The 21,963-nt window shown below is 47.5% G+C and overlaps 1 protein-coding gene across 4 annotated transcripts in view; it reads right to left on the reverse strand.

Annotated features, from left to right (window-relative positions):
• Nucleotides 1-20,871, reverse strand: part of LOC142564160 (uncharacterized) — a 41,417-nt gene extending 20,546 nt beyond the window's left edge. Inside the window, exons 1-2 of one of the 4 annotated variants that reach the window (XM_075675046.1) lie at nt 20,416-20,515; nt 11,016-11,186 (exon numbers count right to left, since the gene is read on the reverse strand). Coding sequence is in view for 1 of the 4 variants with exons in the window: in XM_075675042.1 (XP_075531157.1) it covers nt 20,416-20,677 (262 nt within the window). In the remaining 3 variants the exon portion in view is untranslated. Of the gene's footprint in view, nt 1-11,015; nt 11,187-20,415 lie in introns of all 4 variants that reach the window. The other 3 variants (XM_075675044.1, XM_075675042.1, XM_075675048.1) reach the window with 3 other exon arrangements.
• Nucleotides 20,872-21,963: the final 1,092 nt, after the last annotated feature.

Below are 21,963 nucleotides of genomic sequence, written 5' to 3' on the forward strand. Positions count from 1 at the left end.
ATCGAAATGCATAGTCAAACGATTAGCAGAATTTCACTGATTTTCTTTTAAAATAAATAATTGACGACACATATTACAATTTACGAATTCCATCCGGTGAGTTCGCAAGGCGTATCCACTTGGGACAAATTTTCAGAATGACACCAGTCTCGAGCTATCATACCCAAACTATGCGACGAAATACATAGGTGTTCCAGTTACTTTTGTGCTTCAGTTGATAAAGTGATAAAGTTCGATAAAGAAGCTAGTGGAACAATGGGGAATTTTTACCGCTAGTTTCCGGCGCATATCTCGAAACTCGCGCGGTTTCTGGAATTCGTCCCAAGTGGATATGCCTGGAAAGCACAGCGGCTACAATTTGTAGATTACAATATGTGTCCTGACAACTTGAGGCCCACCTCGCTTACATCCTGTGTGGGTAAGGTAGCGGAGCACGCGGTCCTGAATCAACTCTCCCGGTTCTTTGAGAATAATGACATTTACCCACATAGTATGATAGGATTCAGAGCAGGCCTAACCACACAGGATACCATGAAACCCATTAGCATCAAATCATAGACAACAACTCTAGCGACACTCGGGTAGTTTTGGGACAATGATCTCGAGAAGGCTTTCGACAACGTTCTACATTTGGATATCCTAGTCTCCATATCTCGGCTGAATCTGGGTGAGAGATTTTACAACTATGTTAGATCGTTCCTCTCGGATAGGAAGGCTACCCTCCGGGTGGCGATCTCGAACCACAATTGCTGGAACTTGGCGAGAGGAGCACCCCACAGGGCTCGGTCATTTCCCCCTCGTTGTTGAATATAGCCATGGTCGACCTTAGCAGAAAGCTTCTCAAGATTGAAGGCATCAAACACACTATGTATGCTGACGATGTAACTGTATGGTGCACAGGAGGCAATGATGGTCAGGTTGAGGGAGCCTTACAGGAGGCCGTAGACACTATCGAAACCTATCTCTAACCCGCCGGTCTCAGATGCTCCCCCTTGAAGTCGGAACTCATGCTGTATAGTCCCAAGAAACGCGGTCCAAGGTCCAAGGGCTAGACATCGTTAAAAGACAGAGACATTAACCTATACAAGAAACGGTTGCCGCATCCCCAGAGTCAATTAAATCAAGGTCTTGGGCATGATCGTTGTCAGGGGGTACAAATGGCAAGACTATAGGCAAGCTAATTGCTAAAACTGAAAGTGCGGTTCGTCTAGTTCGGAGGGTATCAAATCGGCATCATGGACTCAAGGAGGATTACCTCAATCGATTAATGCACGCCTTCGTTCTGTGCCACTTTATATACGTGGCAGCCATGCGTCGATGGAAACGGGCAGAGCGGGATAAATTGAATGCACAGCTTGCACAGCTTAGGAATATTACTAAGCGGGTTCTCGGGTCACCCTTATACACTTGTACAGAGCGCTTAATGCAGCTTGGCATACATAATACTCTGGAAGAGATTCCAGAGGCCCAGGAGCGCGCACAGATAACTCGCCTCACTACAACGAAGGCACGGAGATCCATCTTGCAGGAACCCGGGTATCAACAAAAGCTTCTGCTCTGCGGAAATTAAAGACTTTGTCTCCGCAGAATGTGGTTGTCCTTACGGACTCAAAGGCCGCATTACAACAAATATACCGTGGTTTACCATCCCTCAAGTTCCCACGCAAATCACTAGCCATCGTGAAAGAACTCAACAATAAAGGCTTCACAGTAAAGTTTCAATGGATTCCTTCCCACATTGGTATCTCAGGAAACGAAAAAGCTGATGCGCTTGCATACTCAGCGCTCTATCATCCTCCCAAAATCAAGGCTCCAAAGAGTAATCAAGTGCGAAAATGTGACATTCGAAATCACTTTGCGTCGCTTTGGGTACCACCGCATATGCCCTGCGTAACCAAGAGATTGCACCGAGAGGAAGCCACACTTCTATATCGAATAAGGACAGGATATGCTAATACACCGGCCTGGTTATTTAAAACGGGGCGAATCAATTCTCCGAACTGTACGGCATACAACGAGACAGGAGACATTGAGCACTTTTTGTGGTCCTGCCAGCAATTCCAAGATGAAAGAGACACTCTCCTGAAAAATCTGCAAAATAAGGACCTTCCGCATGCGCGCCTTCAACACCTTATATTTCCCGAGGGATCAGTTATAGCCGGCAAAGAAACTTCACGTCTCCTCATCGAATTCTTAAGAGAGACTGGTTTGATGGACATATGGTGAAACCCTTCAGCGGTATTGTGCGAGACGCTCGGGCGGACCAATTGCCGGCCTTGTTCGCCAGGATAAACCCGCCTGCTGCTACAATTCACCTTCACCACCACCACTAGATAGAGTAGCGGAGGAGCTCTCTGATGTCCCTCCATCGATTCGTGAGAACATTATGGTCGCCCCCATACCTAGGAACATGCACCCCGATTATAATCGCGGTAGAAGGAGGGCAAGGGCGGCCAACCTCCTTAGGCAAATACACAGTGATCAGCGACAGGTCAGCTTTGTGGATGCCGCTTCTTGTAAGGGACGTCGGGCATTCACCATCGTCACTGTCGATGGTCGGCGAGAAGTCAGCAATGCTGCCTTGGTTCGGACGAGGGACTCCGAAATTTCTGAACAAATGGCTATTGTACTAGCTCTGCTGGATAGCTCACGGGATGTCATCGATAGTGATTCAAGGTCTGCAGTCGGAGCATTTGAAAAAGGCACTGTTTCCAAACAGGCCCTCAGACTTCTTGAGGGCAAGGTAATCATGCACCCGTTCATTTATTGGTTTCCCGCACATCAGGGTCAGATGCTCCTACCAACCTCATCGAGTCTGCTCACGGGGCTGCGCATGAACTTGCCCACCGCGCTACCCTCGACCAATCGGAAGCCGGCTCCCCAAAGAACAGGGACACGCCCTGCACCTAAATAAGATTACTAAAAACTACTACCTCAGCCGTAGAACCTACTTCGGTCCTCTTCCACGCCTCGATAGAGCTCAAGCATTAACGCTCCGTCTATTACAAACGAATACGTATCCCAATCCGTCGCTCTTACATGAAATCTAGCCGGATACTTACACCAATGGTACTTGCCGCGATTGTGGAGAAACAGCCATGGCAGAACACATGCTCTGGCGGTGCGCCCGGTCACGCTCTATCATAGATAACAGCTCGGCCAGATGGGAGGCGGTTCTCCGCAGCCCTCTTTTGGCTGACCAACTCTGGGCTGTCCAGCAGGCCCACAATGCGGCCGAGAGGCCCACAATGCGGCAATGCGGCCGATTCCCACGTGGGAGTGGCCCGCTTCATGAAGACTCACGATCTGCAGGACTTCAATAACGTTTTGCCATACCATACCATACAAGGCCATTAAAATATTATTAGTCCATTTTTGTTAATTAGTCGAATATGCACTTCAGTTTCTCGTGCGAATAATGTCCGCCGCTTTTGATCGACTGCGAGAAGCGCGTGGGTTCGATTAGATAACTGGGAAAATACGTACTAGCACTCCTGTAAATACGATAGGCAGCGAAAACTCGAGGTCTCGCTGTATACAGAGTCTATAGTGAGAGAGACGAGGCGAATATGAGTGAATGGTTAAGGTGCGCAGGGCGGTGAATACGTGTGGGGAGGGTAACACTCCACGGAGTGTAGGACTGGTTGGAAACCCTCCGCCTTCCAGCTTCTCCAGGGGCAACACATTCTATGGCGAGGCAATAAAAGATTGCACCTGGCATCCCAAGCGCAACGGGACGAGGAAGAAAGGAAGGACAACACCACGTCGTACCGCACACGTACCGCTAAAGGTGCCGGCGGACTCCCGACAACGAGCGACAGTTAGGATGCCTCAGCATGTAATGCGACTCTCAACAATTACTACTGACAATATTAAACAAATACCAGCGCGCCGTAAAAGAGATAGGTCGCACTTTGAAATACGACTGAGTCGTATGTTTCACCATATTCTAGCTGCTAGGCCAGGCTCACTTTCTGCAAAACTGAGAAAAATACTTCAATATTTGAGGATCGGCTAAGTTCAGTTGAAAACTCCGCTTTCTCCTGGCATATCACTAGCTTCGCCATAACCACTGTAGGTGCCACTTTCCATGATTCAGTGCAGCGAGGGTGAAAATGTCCTGTTCCCCTCCTCCCCACTTCCCGCATTTTTCAGAACTGACAAATTTCTTAAATATTTCGTGTTCTCCGTGTGTTTCTTGGTGCAGACATTCTTGCCACCGACGGCACAGACAGTCTCAAGAATAGAGCGGCACGTTAAGAGTGACCTAGAACTGTTATCTTCTCCTTCATCAGTGGAAGTGAAGGTTGGCTTGCACGCGTGATTTTCTCTTTAAAAATAAATTTAAGAAGCCTCCATCATATCACAGGTCCGCTGGTCGTTGTGCCTTGCAATTATGGCTCGCTCCTAACGATACGTTTCCATTCATCCGGTCCGCCATCGTTGTACTGTCGCCATTCAATTGCCTGTGCGATTCTCCAGAGAGGACCACCTACTTCAGCGTGCCTTGAAGTTGGCCCGAGACGTATTGCGAAAACGCTGATTACGCGACTATTAAAATAACGAAACAGCGATCGCATCGTTTATGTTGCACAACAAAACTTATTGCAATCATCTTGCGTGTAGAAATGGACCACCTTGCAGAGGCGGGCATCATAAACAAAATCAAGTGACAGTGACGAAGATGCATACGCAAGCGACAAGGAATAGGCGAGAACACCTGCAGGTTGAGCAAGACAAAGGCGTCCTGTCTTTCCCTTGCTAGCTTCTTGCGTATGCGTGTTGTTAGTTGGCTTTTGTTTATTAATTTATAGTCACATGCACCAACTCGAACAGTCTTGTCGCTGCAGTACTTGGCGGTGGCATCGCAGCCACTCATGGTGAAGTCCCCAATCGCTTTTACGCAATGCTTGCATTTCGTGGAGATCGTGTCTTTCATAATCACAATAGCAATCTGTCGCCGGGTGATATAAGAGTTATTACGTAGCTCATGCATATTACCTTATTTTTCTTCACATTGCGGATCTGAGCGCTACCAGGGCACTTATCAGCGAGTATAGGCGAGTGCACTGTGGTTACGAAATCATACGCCGAACCACTTGTCTTCTCGTTCTTTTCGTAACCAAGGATTTGCATGAATTTTGAAAACTCGGTGCACTCTGGGGGGGGGGGGGGGGGGACACAGACGCGTCAAGACGATACATATTTCGCGTCTGGAGAATCATCGTTCATTACTGCACTTTCACTCCCTTTACCTCTTCCCCAGTGAAGTGTAGCGCCTATGGTCCTTGGATATACCGAGACCTTAGAACGCACTAGTCTGGTCAAAATGTCCGCCCGTCCGTCCGTCTGTCTGTCTGTCTGTCTGTCTGTCTGTCTGTCTGTCTGTCTGTCTGTCTGTCTGTCTGTCCGTCCGTCCGTCCGTCCGTCCGTCCGTCCGTCCGTCCGTCCGTCCGTCTGTCTGGTCAATATGTCCGTCCGTCCGTCCGTCTGTCTGTCTGGTCAAGATGTCCGTCCGTCCGTCCGCCTGTCCGTCTGTCTATCTAGTCAAGATGTCCGTCCGTCTGTCTGTCTGTCTCTGTCTGTCTGTCTGGTCAAGATGTCCGTCCGTCCGTCCGTCCATCTGGTCAAGATGTCCGTCCGTCTGTCTGTCCATCTGTCTGGTCAAGATGTCCGTCCGTCCGTCCGTCCGTCCATCTGTCTGTCTGTCTGTCTGTCTGTCTGTCTGTCTGTCTGTCTGTCTGTCTGTCTGTCTGTCTGTCTGTCTGTCTGTCTGTCTGTCTGTCTGTCTGTCTGTCTGTGCGTTGAGATGCGTTCAGAAGAGTTACGCTTCACTCCTATCGACGAACAACAGCGTGTACCATAAGTATCAAACAGAGCCTAAAAGGCTCGCACATTTGCAAGTCCAGCGTGCCAGTAACCCGATGCTACGGTGCTCTCAGACAATGGAGAGAATTCAAGATAGAAAGGGAGAGTATAATGGTGACGCTCGTTTCGTTGCTGTTGAAAAAATCGTTGCTACGGTGCCCAACTAAATAAACAGTTACAATTGATGTCATGAAACCAAAGTTGGACAATAAAAGTGAAGAAGACAGCACTGACTTCTGGCTGTTTTACTTCTTTCGGAACGACAGCGTATATTTGTTTCGGGAACAAAAACAAGAGTACATAACCAAGCGAAAACAGCCTCAAAAACATGACCTCGTATATTTTGCACATGAGCGAGAAGAACGAGAGGAACCGAGGGGCTGGATTTTTCCTGGTTCCGTATTTTCTTGGCATCGTGTGGCTGTAACTGAGACGGAACGCGGAGCCCCTCGTTTATCTATTATCCGCCTCAAAATTACATAGCGACAGCCTGTATTTTGGCACCATTGATGCTATGAGAGGTAGAACGCGAGGGCTTATTGGCCTGACCCTAAGCTGACGCAGTACGTGCTGCCTGAAACTAAAACGATGTTTACATCCACCAAAAGGGCCACGATTGGCGCTGGCTAACACTCCCGCGTTAGGTCTGAAGTACGCATACATAAATTAGCCGACAGAGTGCTTTTTCTATGCTCATTAAAAGAAGAAAGAGTTGACATTCGGGGCTTTTTGTGCCAAAGTCCAGTCTGATTATCAGACAAGCACTATAGCGGGGTACTTCCGAGTAATTTTCACGTATTTGGTTTCTGTATCGTGCACCCAATGCACGGCCCACGAGCGTGTTTGTGCATTCCGCCCCTGTCGGAATGCGGCTGCCGCGGCAGGAAATCGATGCCGTGACCTCGCGCTTATCAGGAGCCGTATACGGAAACGATTCACTTCGGTGATACTATCGCCGAGGCGACAGTGTTCAAAAATTAAGCCTAAATAAATTACGGGATTTGTCGTGTCATAACCACGATCTGATTACGATGCACGCCGTAGTGGGGGACTAGGGAAATTAGGACCACCTGGGGTTCTTTAACGTGCCCCTAAATCTGACCACTCACGTGTTTTCGCATTTCGCCCCCGTCGAAATGGGGCCGCCATGGCCGGAGGCGATAGTATCGCCGAAGTGGATCGTTTCAGAATGCCGCCCCAGCTCAATGCCATAACCACTAAGCCACTAAACCGCCCATTTCACTGTCTTAATGTTTTCTTACCCAAGTCTGCTGGCATGGAATACCGACAAGCCCCCACCGACACTATTTTCAAAGCACACCCAAGAATGCGTGCGGGAGCACGGCCGCTCAGTGACAGAGCACCGCAGTGCGCGCAGGTTCAGTCGCCGCCTGCGGCAAGTTGTCCTTTCGCCCACTTTCATTTCCGCCTGCCACATCATTTGTGCATTTCGATTAAAACAAACAGTGACTTTTCGCTGCGCCAAGTATGGTTTCGATGGCTTGACTTACTGTTGGCTGTTGCGTTAATGTAATCATGCTCCGCAAACGAACCAAAACCTGTACTTAAATTTATTTCTCCAAAGGTGCGCGACGATGCGACGTCGGCATTGGAAACAAGCAGACGCACCACAAAATCGTAACGAGGGCGACTGTGCCAGAGCTCGATGATCGAATGACAGAACGATCGGTGTGCCGTCTTCTTCGCCGCAGTCAAGGTTAGTGCTTTCTGCTGCAAACATCCCTCGCAGCGCGCATCCAACAAGCTCAAACGCCATTCTCGACACTACTCAACTTACGCGTTCGCCTCGAATGAGGTGAGATTGCGGTCTATGAACCCTTGCGGCCAATCCAGGAAGTAGACTAAAGCGAGTCGCTGACCGAGTGAGCCCTAAAGGAAAAATAAAGACTATATACTAGGGGGAGAATGAGGGGGGGGGGGGGGGGCGAGCGTAGCGAACTGGCTCCTCCAAGCGTTCTCGGACGGGGCAGAATAGCTCACGGCGGAGCGCGGTTTGGCGAGTCGCCGTTGCTTTCTATTTTTTCCTTGGACTGCCGCTGCGTATAAACAGAAAAAGCCTTGGATCGCTCCCAAGGATGCGCGGTGCGCTCACGGCGTCTCCGCTGACCTTGGCAATGGAGGCAGCTGCCAGATAGGTGCACGAAACAAACTCGCTGGCTGAACGCAGCTCCCGTCTCGCTTATTGCGCGAGCCCATGTGCGCAAATATTTTCCTCATAAAAAATTATGCAGCAGATGCAGGCGCTTAGGGATGGTGTCGGCTTTTTCTTCTCCGGTAAATGTAACGGGAACGTGAATTGCGCTGGGTTAAGTGGTTCTTCATACTTGGCAATGAAATGAACGCAACATATGCAGCGTGTCCCATGGAGCTAACTTGAACTAAGATTTAAAAAATACCCAAGAACCCTAGAGAAATCGTACCGACTGCATAGTAGACGCGTAGTCGTATGTACTTACGGCTAGTATATTTTTAATCACGAAGTATTGCTTAATTATTTACCTTTAATTAGTGAACTTTTTAATTATTGCTTGAATCGCAAACATATCAATTACAAAGTTGTTGGGCACCGCAAATAACTTCCGAATCAAGCATTTGTTATTGCTCAGCTTTGCCTCGTTGGGTTTTCCGAGAAAAAACAAAAGCGCGCGAAACATCAAATATACAAAATAGACGCTCCCAAGCACTCAAGCACTGCCAAGCGAATAGCCACGGATACACGGCATTACTAGCGGCGGCAGCTCGATACAGGGCTTCACGCTATGTGATGGTCGCGGCATCACGAGAACACGCCGCTGACGCATTGATAAGCGTAGCGGAGCCTTGTACGATGCTGCGATAAGAGAATGCAGCCGTATATCTTTCAATGGTTGCTTGTAGGAGCTTGAGTAGCGGCGCGCGAGTGCGCATCTATTTAGTATTTCGCTGATTTCGCGGTCTTTTGTTTTTTCTTGGAAGAAACGACCAGGACCACTTCAGCACGAAATTAATGCTTGATTCGGAGGTTATTTAAGGTGCCCTACAACATTTTAATTGATGTGTTTGAGATTCAAGCAATAATTAAAATGTTCACTAATTATAAGTAAAGAATTAAGTAATACTTCGTAATGAGAAATATGCTGGCCGTAAGTACATACTACTACGGATACTGTGCCGTCGGTACGATTTCTCTATACCTCTTGGGTAATTTCAACATCTTGGCCCAAGTTAGCTGGGACACCCCATATATATATATATATATATATATATATATATATATATATATGCAGAGCGACGTCTTCTATTTTGCCGATACATTATTTAATGCGACAACATTTTTTTTTTGCTTACCCTACCCCACTCCTGTCTGTTTGTCTGCCCTCGACATGATTACAGCGCAAAAAGAATAATGAAAACCTAGCCGCAACGAACAAGCGAACCCGGGCCGGCAGAATGGTGCTCGAGTACCTATCCCCTGCAGGCGGCACGCCAGCAGTTAGGAAGGACGCGGAACGCGTTCGACAGTCGAGTGAGGGAGCGCCGCCGCCGTCGTGCTGTCGCGACATCGATGCTTGTGGAGGTTTTTTAGAAGCACTCCAGAGACGCAAAACCAGCGAAGCCGAACTGACGCGCCATCGCGCACGCTTCGCTCAATCGGCCGCAGTGAGAGTCGAATGAAGTGTGCATGCTGCTCAAATGGGCGGAGAGAGGAGAGGGCTCTCTCGCAACTGGTCGTCATTGTAGATGGGCGCTGCCGGAAATGTTCTTTTCATGTGTTGCATTTTTAAATGTGGGATCAGGCTATTTCACTCTGAATGATCTTAATGCACGGTGCGACTTCAGGCAAGAATAAACATGCTTGCTGACGGCCTGGTTGGTGCATACGTGGCATACTAAATAAGCGCAAAACTACAGAAGGTGAAAAAAAAAACGAAAACCCTGCATAAACGAATCTCCAGGGCGTTCGTAGGTGATTAAAAATATATGTGAAAGAAAGATCAAGTGAGACGGCAGGAGTAATGCCACGAAATATCAGGGACACAAATGCGCACAAAAGCGATACACTACGCTTAAAAACAGAGGTAAAATATTGAACGTAAGTATTTTTGAAGGATGGAATTCCCATTGGAAAGTCTCAAATGAGGACATCGACAAAGCCGTTCTTCCTGTCTCTACGTATTGAATGAATTATATTCTGGGTTTTGCGTGCCAAAACCGCGATATGATTACGAGGCGTGTAATTTTGACCACTAGTTATCCTTAACGTGCCCGTAAAACACGGGACATGGGCGTTTTTCGCATTTCGACCCCATCGAAATGCGGCCGTCGCGACCAGGATTCGATCCCGTGACTTCATGCTTAGCAGCGCAAAAACGTAGCCGCTGAGCCATCACGGCGGATCTTCCTGCCTCTCAACGTTACGTACATCATTACCATCGTCATTGTCACCGCCATCTTTTATTCTCCCTTAAGTTCTATTTACACAGCGTTAATCACTGTAGTCACGAAAACATAAAAATTAAAACAAATTATAACAAGAAAGATTAACAGATATATATGTCAGGGGCGCAAGTAGTAGAGGGTGTAACCATCGAAGGCATTGCGAACATAAGGCATGACAAAGGCGTGAGTAAAGTGATTAGTTACGGAAACAGGAAGTCAAAAACTGCGCAAATATTGGCGTATCACGCTCGTTAACTATTGATTCTAGAAGATCCTTCGACTGCTCTTTAGCGATGGATACGAACGATCTAGTAGATGCAGTAGAATCTAAACGCTGTACTCTTATGCTGTAAAGGCTCAGCGGAGAATAAGACGATGGGTGGCTGCAATATTCGCAATGCTGCCAAATGAGCCATCTCACATCCACTTACAATAAATAAATGGGACTGGTGCTCCTGTTGCAGCTATTTTTATCGGCCGGCGCAAGCATCGATGTTGCTAAGTCGCCACGGCGTGCCTTCAGAACTTGTATCCGTCCATTCAGCTAGTAGACATGGTTTTCAACCATCTTTCCGAAGAATCGGTCTAAGAACGAAAGGTTGTTCTCTTTAGAGAAAAGAAAGCCGCTCTGCACGCATGGAGAGACCGGCAAGCAAGGAAGTGCGGAACGCTGATGAGATCACTACCCTAGATACGAGGCGACTCACCTCTGTAGGCCAGGAACCGGAAGATCTCCTCCGACTACGCCGGTATATGACACGCACGTACAGCGGCGTCGGGCGCCTGGCTGCTCCCGTGGAGTTGGCGTTCTCGGTAACCCCGCTCATCCACACCGAATCGCTTCGAGGAGCTTCCCTACACGTCTCCACCTGGGTTCACTGGCAGTCTCGAGCATTCAATAAGGGGACCATCCAGATTTGCGAGAGAAGAGGGCTCTTGACATGAAGAGTACATCTCAACATCGTGCTTTTGGATAAGATAAACTCTCTCGCAGTCTTACGACGCCGCGCCGGCACCGCGGAAGGAGACACGTAGGAACAAACACCGGGCTGAGGTCGCTCAGGAGATATGGAGTCGGCATGCTCCTTCTGAGATAATTCCTCTGCTTGTCGCTCGCGCGTGCCATGAGGGTTACAGTCACATCTAGTGGGTTTCGTGCGAGAGCGCCAATTCGACCATTTTGTATTGATGTCAAGGGCAGGGCCCCATGATCGCTCAAGACGTTGAGTAACTACGTAGCCTGCAGTGATATAGCTTCGTTACCGTCTCGTGATAAGTTCGTGCGTTATCCGTGAGAGTATACACGTAAGCGCAGTGTTAATGATGCAGTGATTATAAGCCGTGTGCGCTTTCGTCACCGACGATGGTCGAGTGTTATGTCATAATAAGCGGTCTGGAAGTCGTAGTGCATCCAAGTAATTTAGTTGCGTGCATAACCATCCTCGAAAATATTTAGTAGTAGATGATGAACGCACATCTCTGTCCGCCATCTTTGACCCTTCCAATCAAAAGTGCCGCTGCAGGAGCATCAAAATAGTTTAAAAATACGCGTTTCAATAAGTCCGTCTTGTAAAAAAAACTGTTGGTTGGCGGGGCTGCACTCATGCGCATTGGTGATACAGTAGTAAATCTTTAAAACAAATTCTCGCGTTTTGCGTACGAAAACCACGATCTGATTATGTGCGTGCCATACTGGGGGATGTCTTACTTTGTCTTAAATATTTCTCACTTTCACGCCCTGCTCCGGAATATGGGGTTCTTCAACGTTCGCCCCAAAACAAGCACACCGGCGTTACTGCATTTCGCTCCTATCGAAATGCGTCCGCGATCTCAGCAGCGCCACGCCATAGCCCCTAAGCTACCTCGGCGGTTCTTTTTCATCCGCGATGTCGCAGCACTGCGTTCATGACCCCATGGAACTTCCGGTCAGCCATTTACGAGAGTCATGTTAGCCAAGAAAAAAGAAGCATTTTGCCGCATACTGCACTGCAGGTACATATTCTTGATGTTTTCAGATAAAAGAACGGGCGCAATGTGTCGAACTCAGGTGCGGGCTTTTTTTTTGTTGCACTTAACGATACAATTCATTGTCAAATACTCCAACTCCCCAACAAAGCTGGTGCCAGCTGGAGGGTCCTGTAAGTTTATAGGCTAGTGCAACTTTTGTTGCTCCTGACGGCTTAACCGGAAGTCTTCTGGGAACTCTGTAAATGTTTGGTAGATAACAAGCGATCACGAATTGGAGACGTAAACCTAATAGCAACATATATGAGTGCATATATCCCTATTAATTTGTTAGCTCCTTGAGTGGTAGCGAAAACTGTTTTAATTATCAATACCGTGAACGGCGATATTATGACCAATGAGATACGGTACATTTCTTTTCATGTCGCCGGCCGTTATTACGAAGGTACGGCTCAGTGGAACTGGCACACACCTGTATGCAACGAAGTGTGAGCCCACACGACTCATAATCACTGCCCGGTTTGCATTTCATGCACATGTGATCTAGCCGATAATGCAGGTGCTTATCACGTCCCGGTGCTGCAGGTATCGATGGCCTCAGGTCTCAAGAAGTAGCATCACTCGTTCATGTGAGCGCTGTCTTCATGGATTTATCACTACGCGCTCCCCTATCTCTCTATCGCTCAGTACCCCTCCTATAAAGATGTCCAACGTCGCGATGACTTTTCCTCTTGTCAGCAAAGCTAAAAGATGGCGCAGCATCTCACAAATAACGAAACGGCCGGCTCGCTTTGAGCTGTGACGCCATGCGTGCAGGCCGAGAGCTCACGCATTTCGCAAAGGAATTGAAGAGCAAGATTTTAACTCGAACAAAGGTAGGACCTCGTAGACAGGAATTTTCGATTTGACAATAATATATTAAGAGGGCATATGCTTAAATGTTTTATTAAAAGATACGACAGAATCACACTTGCCGCAACACCGTTGGGATTGCACGTGCCAGCCGGTGTTGTTTGCTACTAGAATACCAAGAAATCGTGACAAGTCCTGCCGGCTTCCGCAGAACTGACTTTCCGTATTCAGTGTCCGTATGCATCGACTTGTCGATTAATTCGCTCTCCCGCTGGACAATGCTAGTCTCTCGATTAGGTCAGATGACAAAGCGACCGCCCGTAAAACCGTTGGTAGCGAGTTCGATCCCCCGGGCCAGGGTGACTTTTTCTTCAACTGCGAAGCTTCCTTCTTGAGAAACGCGTTCCGGTTTCCTTTGTAACTTCGTGCTATACAGTCGGGTGGATGGCATATTTTCCATTCAAGTCTTGGCAAGGGAGCAAAAGCGTTAGGTGAGACGTCCTCCATTCACATGTGAAAAAAAGAAAGTGTTGGCTGTATCAGTGTTCTGCTGTTAACCGGAAGCTTGGTAGGTATGGGGTTGCGCTGCTAAGGACGAGGTCGCGGGACCAAATTCCGGTCACGGCTGCCGCATTTCGGTAGGGCCGAAATGCAAAAACGCTCGTGTCCCGTGCATTGAGGGCGCTTTAAAGACGCCCTGGTGGTGAAAATTAATACGGAGTCCCCCATTACGGCATGCCTCATAATCAAATCGTGGTTTCGGCACCACAGAACTTAATTAAATTAATTTGAGTTTTTGAACAAGCGTTTTCGATGAATACATGGCGCCCTGTTTGACGTGGCTGTGCGCCTTTTCGGAGATATAATAAAAGTAGTCTTTAAAAAAAAACAATATCAACGGGAGTAAACGCTTTTTCCAGTCTCTCCCCTATTGCACTCTACATCCTACCCTTCCTCGCCCAGCATAGGCCACACAGCCATTTCATTTTTATCGAATATGATTATTTGCTTTTATTTATTGTTTGCACTGAAACATTCTCTTGCTGTATGGGCCAATCGGCCCGACAGCGCATTTACCTAGAACAGGATACGAGAGAGACATTGCTCTGAAGCAGAGAGTTCCTGCCTCTTCGTAACCTGACGTCGTGGCTCAAAGTGCGTAGGCCTTCCATCATACAGGAGGTGTTGGGTAGCAGCGAAGACACGTCACCAGGGAGCTGGAGCAGCAAAAAGGCAAGACGAAAATGGACTACTCCAGCCACACGGTCGCACTTTCCTTGTAAGATGTTGGAGCTCTGTATGAAGATTTTGCCTAAATCGAATTTGCCTCGGCTCGTTACCTCAAGACTAGAACAGGGAAGCAACCGAATGAGACCCGATGGAAAGACGATTGTTCTTTAATACTTCCTTGACGTCCTGTCTTTAGCGATTCTTTCCTGTTTACTTGAATTGGCCATGAGCATGGTTGAGAACGTGATTATCGAGCCCTTTCCGTATCTTCTCTTTCGTCTGTGGCGTATTTTGCCTGTGACGCACTTTGGCTGTGACGTATCGCTTTGCGCTGTGACAGCGTCACCAAGTTATTTCACCGCCACCAGAACACCTTCATTTCAATGTGACTCAATTGGTTATGAAATGTTTACCCCACGGACCACACGGTAAGCGCTTAATGGGTGTGTATCGCCAAATTTGCTGATTTGTTTCATAGTACGTTAGCTCTCGTTTCTCAATTTTTAAGGATACACTCTATGTGTGAAATAGAAGAAAGAAAAACAACGAAAGTAAGAGAGGAAAGTTTAGAAACACTGCAAACGGAAACCAACGGCTTAAAAAAATATGCACTGGCGATTCAGCGGTATACACGGGTGAGCCATGCGCCAGCATTACGCCGCACCTCTTTGAGGTCCTGAATTCATAGCCGTCGTTGTTGACCACATTGCACAGTGTTGTTCAAGAGCTCGCTCGACACACGTCTTGCCTCGTCGAGGAGCGAAGTGCAAATGACGGCACTCGGGACAGCCGTCAGCGTACGCCCTTAAGAAGGTCGGTGCATCGGCCGAAACTATTGGGAAAGTGAACGGAAGATAACCGCGAAGTTGTGCTTCCCACCCTCCTATATCAATTACAATTTACTTCCCCTCCAATTTGGTGGATGGGAAAACGGCGCCGCGGTATTTCAACTGGTAAGAGCATCGCACGCGTAATGCGAAGGCGCTGGTTCGTATCCTACCTGCGGCCAGTTGCTTTCCTTCTTTTTTTCCCCCTCTGCCACTCTTTTCATGTGTGTGCATTTTTTTAAATATCTTTCCGTCTCCCAGTGCAGAGTAGTAAATTGGATATCTATCTTCCGGTTTACCTGCCCACCTTTCTCATCTCTTTTAACTCTCTCTCTCTCTCTTGCTTTTTCATGCACTTTCATTTACATGTAATTTTCATTTCTTTAATTCAATTAAGAACTGCAAATAATTTCCCCTATGCTGTCCTTGGTGTCATTGCTTGCTCGCTTCTTATGAAATGACTAATAAAAATCGGGCGCCTCGGTTTCCCTTCTTCTCGTTGATATATGCATATAATATACCGCGTCACTGGTTTCCCACACTTCACGTTGTGGTTTCTACACTTTGACACTCGTAATGCTAACGCACAAAAAGGAGCAGCCTCATATGACAAACTGAGAAATTTACCGCGAAGGAAATCAAAGCTAGAAGGTACGAAGACGTTCGAAAATACCGCTTCCCGATTGTACTGAATCACTATAGCACCAGATCTCACGTATTTACAGCACCAGTTTCTCATTTAGTCAACGCTGTATTTAATATATGACGCGGTAACATGTCTTCTGAGTTGTTCATCTTATGATGCAGCTTTACCAGAGCCGTAGACGGGATCCATAAAACGAAGCCAACAAGACAGCGTAGGACCTGATATTGAAATTCAAAAACGCAGAAATGATCACTGAAGTAATCCAAGATGTATTTGGTGAGTTTAAGACGAAAAGTTACATTCTGGAGAGCTGCAGAACTAAGATTTTAAGGCGAAGCAGACTTTTCCTGCACTTTGTAGGTAATCTAACCGCTATGGACTACGTATGTGAACAGCGTGACAGAAGCCCAATGCTCAAACCATTAGACCAACACGGACGCATGCCTAAAAGTGTGGAATAAAACGCCCTGACGAATTTCTCTCGTTCAAGCCACTGCTTTGAGGCGCTTGGCGCGTTAGTAGCGTCGCACAGAAATATATATGAAAAATGAGTGCGGGCAGCTTGCAGCGGACGATGAATACAGGGTCATATTTCTAAATTTTCAGAAATTTCTTGCGGCAGATAGCACACTTCTTACCCTTGATCCAAGTTTTTCGATGAAGAGGCCATTACTTCTACGAGAAATCAACATGAAATGAATAATTGAATAATTAACATAATTACGCTAATTAACGTTAGAAATATGGTTTATAGCACATATTTCTATGTACGAATTGTAGCTAGTGAGTATGCAAGGCACATCGATTTGAAACGAATTTCCAAGACTACGCCAATTTCGGGAAATCGACTTTCAATAGTAGTAGTAGTAGCAGTAGTAGCATAACCTTTCTGTTAAAGATTAGATCCAGGTCTAGTGGGTGGGTCCCTCATTTCAGGGCCCCGCTGGCGATCACGGCACTCCGGGCTTGGCGGCGAGCCACACCTCTCACCGCCTGCTGCTGTCGTCTTGCCCCAATAGGGGGGTGGACTGGATTTCCTGTGGCCGACACTGGTACAACCATGTGATATGGTACAACCATGTGATAAGGGCGACTGTTGGGGCGGGGTCTACGTGGTGTTGTAGGAGTAGGTGTGTGTAGGACCAGTGCCATACTTGGGCCGAGGATGGGTCCGGAGAGCTGCACCCCTCGCCTTCCTCTGTGCCTCGTTTTCGTTTGACCGGAGGATTCCGCGAGGGCGCGTTCCACCACTCGGATGCTATGTTCTTGAGCGAGGCCCTCTCGTTCCCCGTCGCACCATCTAATACCGCGGGGCTGTGTGCGATTTCTTCCTAGGATTCGGGTGGGGTGCCTGTCACAAAAAGGGGGCACGCCGGCTGCCAGTCGGTTAGTATCGAACGTATCTCGCTTTCAGCGTCACGCGTAGCCAGAGCCTCTGCTGTGCCCTCTGACTGTTCAGACTGTTGCAGAAATAGTAGCTTTTGCGTTTGTGGCTACCACAGTGAAAGCTTTATTATCCCGATTGCTCGTGTCCGCGATACAAAACTCCGGATTTCCACCGAAACTGCGTTCAAGTGTCCTATAGCCCGTGCAAGACGCGTTGTCTGTGATATCTCTCGCTCGTGACTTTAGGTATTTGGGACCTAGAGTGATAGAGATCTGAGCTCGTGTGTGCAGGTATCCGACGAAATACATTGGCGTTCCAGTTACTTATGTGCTTCAATCCACATAAAAAAATTCTTTTCATAACGAAGTAAGTGGAACTGCGCATATTTAGTGCAAGTTTGACGGCATGTGTCTAAAAACCGGTTCAATCCTCAGAATTCGTTATATGGAAATGTGCCTTGTATACTCACTAGCTACAATTCATAGACTGAAGTATGTGCCATAAACTAATTAGAAAATTAATTAGTGTAATTATGCTAATTGGCCAACTAAGGATTTCGATTCCTCGTCGAAGTAATGTCCGCCTCATCGATTAATTTAGATCAAGGATTAGAATTATGCTGTCTGCCACAGGCGATTTTTAAAATTTTGGTCCAGCTAGAGAAAAGAAGGAAAAGCACCTCTTACAGAAGTTATGGACATGTTCCTATAGGTGGGCAGCGCAACCCGGACGAAGGACGAAAGGAAGTACACAACACGAGCGCAGCTCGTGTTGTGCACTTCCTCCAGCTTGCCGTCTTAATTCAGTTTATTTCTTCTTCAAGGGCTACTTTTCCTATCTTTAACCAAGTCCTTCAACATGTTCAATCACCAACTCGCCCAGCTTGCCATCTTAATTCAGTTTATTTCTTCTTCAAGGGCTACTTTTCCTATCTTTAACCAAGTCCTTCAAACATGTTCAATCACCAACTCGCCCAGCTTGCCGTCTTAATTCAGTTTATTTCTTCTTCAAGGGCTACTTTTCCTATCTTTAACCAAGTCCTTCAACATGTTCAATCACCAACTCGCCCAGCTTGCCGTCTTAATAAAGAAGATATTGGACGGGTAAGTCGTTGAAACTCCCAGCGCGCCTCTCACCGCAGTGTGGGACTGTGGTGACTACTCACAAAATCATTTACGACAACAAGTTTTAATGCTGATTAAAACTTTCGCGTGCTCTGCAAAGTGCCACCAGTGTGCCTGATGAGGGTTTGCCACGGAGACCCGCAGTGCTCCTCTCGCTGTGAGGCGCCATTGGGCCTTTCTGGCTCGTCAGAGGTTCCCTTTCGCCGACTCGACCCACAGGGCGTGGTACCTGCATATTTGCTAGGTTATGAAGTATCATTCTAAAGCTTACAGATATCTTAAATTTTGTGAAAATTTGTAACAACGTGAATTGCAACGCAACTGTGGAATTCAACGCAATGGAACTGTGTGAAACCGCGGAGCATACCGACAAAGTGTTTATTGCAGACCTAAAGAGAAGTTTTAGCTCCGGGTGAACTCCAGATTTTGTAGACATGCATGCAAAATGCAAGAATGTTCTCGTGAGACGACCGCTGGTCCGATTTGAAATTAAACTTGTTGCGTTTCTGAGAGAAAGCCAGATTGTGACAGCTACAAACGCATAATGTTGTTGTAGGACCTCGTACTTATTGAAAAATATTGCCAAGACTTGGTGAGCATAAAAAATAATTGAAGGAAGATGTTAACAGATCCGTAACTTTGCACCAAGATTGGATATCGCAGTTCTCTAACAGCAGATTTTAGCGGACAATATTTATAAATGAGCACTCAGCTTACGTTAGATTGTTACAGACCTTGCGATGGTTTCGCTAAAGTATACTCACAACTTAGCGGCATATTTCAGTGTCGCATATAAGTTATAAATCAGTTTTATTGTGTAAATACCTAGTAGGAGCAGTTCTCGGAATTGCGATATCGTTGAAGTTGAAAACTCGATAGTAGAGCTTCTAAATTTTATTTTTTATTTTCGACAAGTTTTGTATATAGACTGGTGGCCTAAATAACAATTCTGCTTACTACATTAAGAATATTTCATTTTTTTCCTTTAAACGCTACAGTCCTCTGCCAAACGCTCCCGTAATTCGGCACCAGTAAGTTCTAGAGTATGGAATAAAATGCCGTTGTTGTCAGCCTTTTCACATTTCAACGCCGCATGTGACATGCACGCGGCGCTTTCCTGTGTCAATCGCGATGGTCAGATTTTCTAGAACTCGCTCATCGAATATCCACTGCAAAAAGAAGAATGACGTACGCTAGTGATTAGTATTATACGGGCCACGTTTGTTACAGTTCATCTGACAGTAGTAAGGAGAGAAAGAACCGTGAGGTTAACCAGAGGAAACTTCCGGTCGGCTGTACACACTGCATAGGGAAGGCGAAAACAGTTCATAAAAGTGAGAAGAAAATCGAGGAGATAAAGAAATAACAGAGACGTGTTGAAGAGCTGTCACGCGCTGTATGCCAAAGTTGCACAAGCGTTCACACGCTGTGCCACAGCTACAGAGACATAGCGTCACGCAGTGCCCCGAATTTGCAGTGTCACATAATCCGGTTCCTATAAACCAGCGCAGACCCGCACTCAAAACTGATCACGCTGTTGCCAGTAGAGACCAGTGTCAAGAGTAATGATGTTTGAGATTGGCAATCGCTAAGTGTCGGTTTCTTGGCAACCTATTGCGCGCGGTCCAAAGCGCACGAGTGCATTGTGGCGCGCTCCCCAGGTTGACGTCGCACTCCTCAATGCTAGGCTGCATGGCTCGGCCGCGAAGTAAGGGCCCCACATTGAAAACCTAAAGGTGGCGTCCATGGAGCACGTGCTAGAGGGCTTAATCGATAGTAGAGCCGTTCGAAGGTACCAGTTGCAGAATTACCGGCAAGCACCCTCTGTAAAAACACCGTGAACTACTGAACGAAAATTCAGGACCCTACAACTTGCCGCGCCACCTGTGGGAAAAAACTAATAAAGAAATACGCCAAATATTGAAGCTTGGGGTATCAAAGGTTTTGCTGTGCCGGCACACAGTTTGCGTGTGTGTTCGCTATAACAGCAACATAAAGCCAGTTATCGGATATTCTTAAAGAGGGGATTTCCCATCTCGAATGGATGGTAAGCGAATGCTGATCAGAAGCACTCACCGCCATGTGATGACGCGTTGCCGATGAGGTTAAAGCAAGACGGGGAGGGGGGGCGAATCTCCTTCGTGAGCCGATCGATTCGCAGTTGCGCAGACGTGGTCAGCCGAGCGCGTCGCGCTGCGGCAAACGCGCTAGCAGACGACCACTTCCGTATGCTTTTCTTCTGCGTTTCTTCACAGCTGGAGACCACGAAGGCCAGGCAAAATAATCGTCGCGCGACGGGTCCACGAAATAGCCCCAAACCCACGGCACGCACCGGCATAAAAAGGGACGTTGTCAGGGCAGCGGGCGCGCTTTTGGCCAGTGTCACCTTGCAACGAGAACCGTGAACTTGAACGGAGTGGGAGGGCTGAGCCACCGCCGAAATCCAGTTTCGTCTGCTGGCGCGGCCGCTTCCCCGCTCGGCTCTGACCGTGTCGTCTGCTGACCTCCATTCTGGATCGTTAACGCAGCGCCGCCGCAGACGTTGGGCAACGGAGGAAGAGCTAGAAGGCAGCGCAGCGCATTTCACATCCTTTCCTACTTCTGTACCCTTTCTCTCGACGAAGGCTCGCTGAAACTGTGAAGCGCGGCGCGCAAGGTACAGTTCGCTCGCGGCAAAACTGTGCAGCGTCGCCGACGCTGCAGGGCGTACTCGAATGGCCAATATTGAGCAGAATAACAAACATTGCTCAAAGGAAAACTTACACATAACTTAGAAGCTGAAGAAACTCTGCCGCAGGCCTCTGGCACGAGAAAGAGTGACATTGGACGAATATGAAACTTGAGAAACACTTAGAAGATATTTTAATCGGATACTAAAGTTGGTTTTGGAGCGACAGACCTGGGGCGGCTTGCACGAACATTTAATAACGAAAATAATAGCGAATTCAAGAACGCGTTCTTAAGATTTCCCTATAGACAAGGCCTAGTCCGCACTAGAATGCGTTCTTAAATTCGTTATTATTTTCGTTATTAAATGTTCGTGCAAGCCACCCATGGTGTCATCAACATTAGCAGGACGTCATGACAATACACGTTTGCTGGCGTTTCTCATTAAAAAAAAATAAACAGGAGTGCCGAGGGCGCTTCTTCCGGCTGTGCTCACGCGTTGCAGCCGCAGTGATCGCAGGAACGGAGCGAGCCAGTGCACCACGACGCCATGACGCGCATGCGTACTTTGGTCCATTCAAGCTTTGCACTTGGGTGCATGTAAACTTTTCCGAACGAGAACGCTCTGTCTTCATTCAACCTCAGGAACACTTCCGCCGTTCATAACCTTTCTTCACGGCCGGACCTCTGGCGCACAAGCTGCTGCTCTGTTTCCCGTTGTTCCCGCAAGTCAACCTTTCCCGCAATGCCAAGGCTGTAATCTGCTGATCACCATGGTACCTGACTTGGTGCAGCGAAATATAAAGTGCATCCTAAACCGCTCGTATATGCATGGATGTCTATCCGTATATGCAGGGATGTATATCCACGTAACTTTATCCAAACTTTAATAATGTACGAATTCCACGTAGCTGTGCAAAACAAAGGTAATGTTGTTTGCCGCCGCTTGTAGATACT

This window comes from Dermacentor variabilis, chromosome 11 (genome assembly GCF_050947875.1).
Source record: "Dermacentor variabilis isolate Ectoservices chromosome 11, ASM5094787v1, whole genome shotgun sequence".
Taxonomy (NCBI): domain Eukaryota; kingdom Metazoa; phylum Arthropoda; class Arachnida; order Ixodida; family Ixodidae; genus Dermacentor; species Dermacentor variabilis.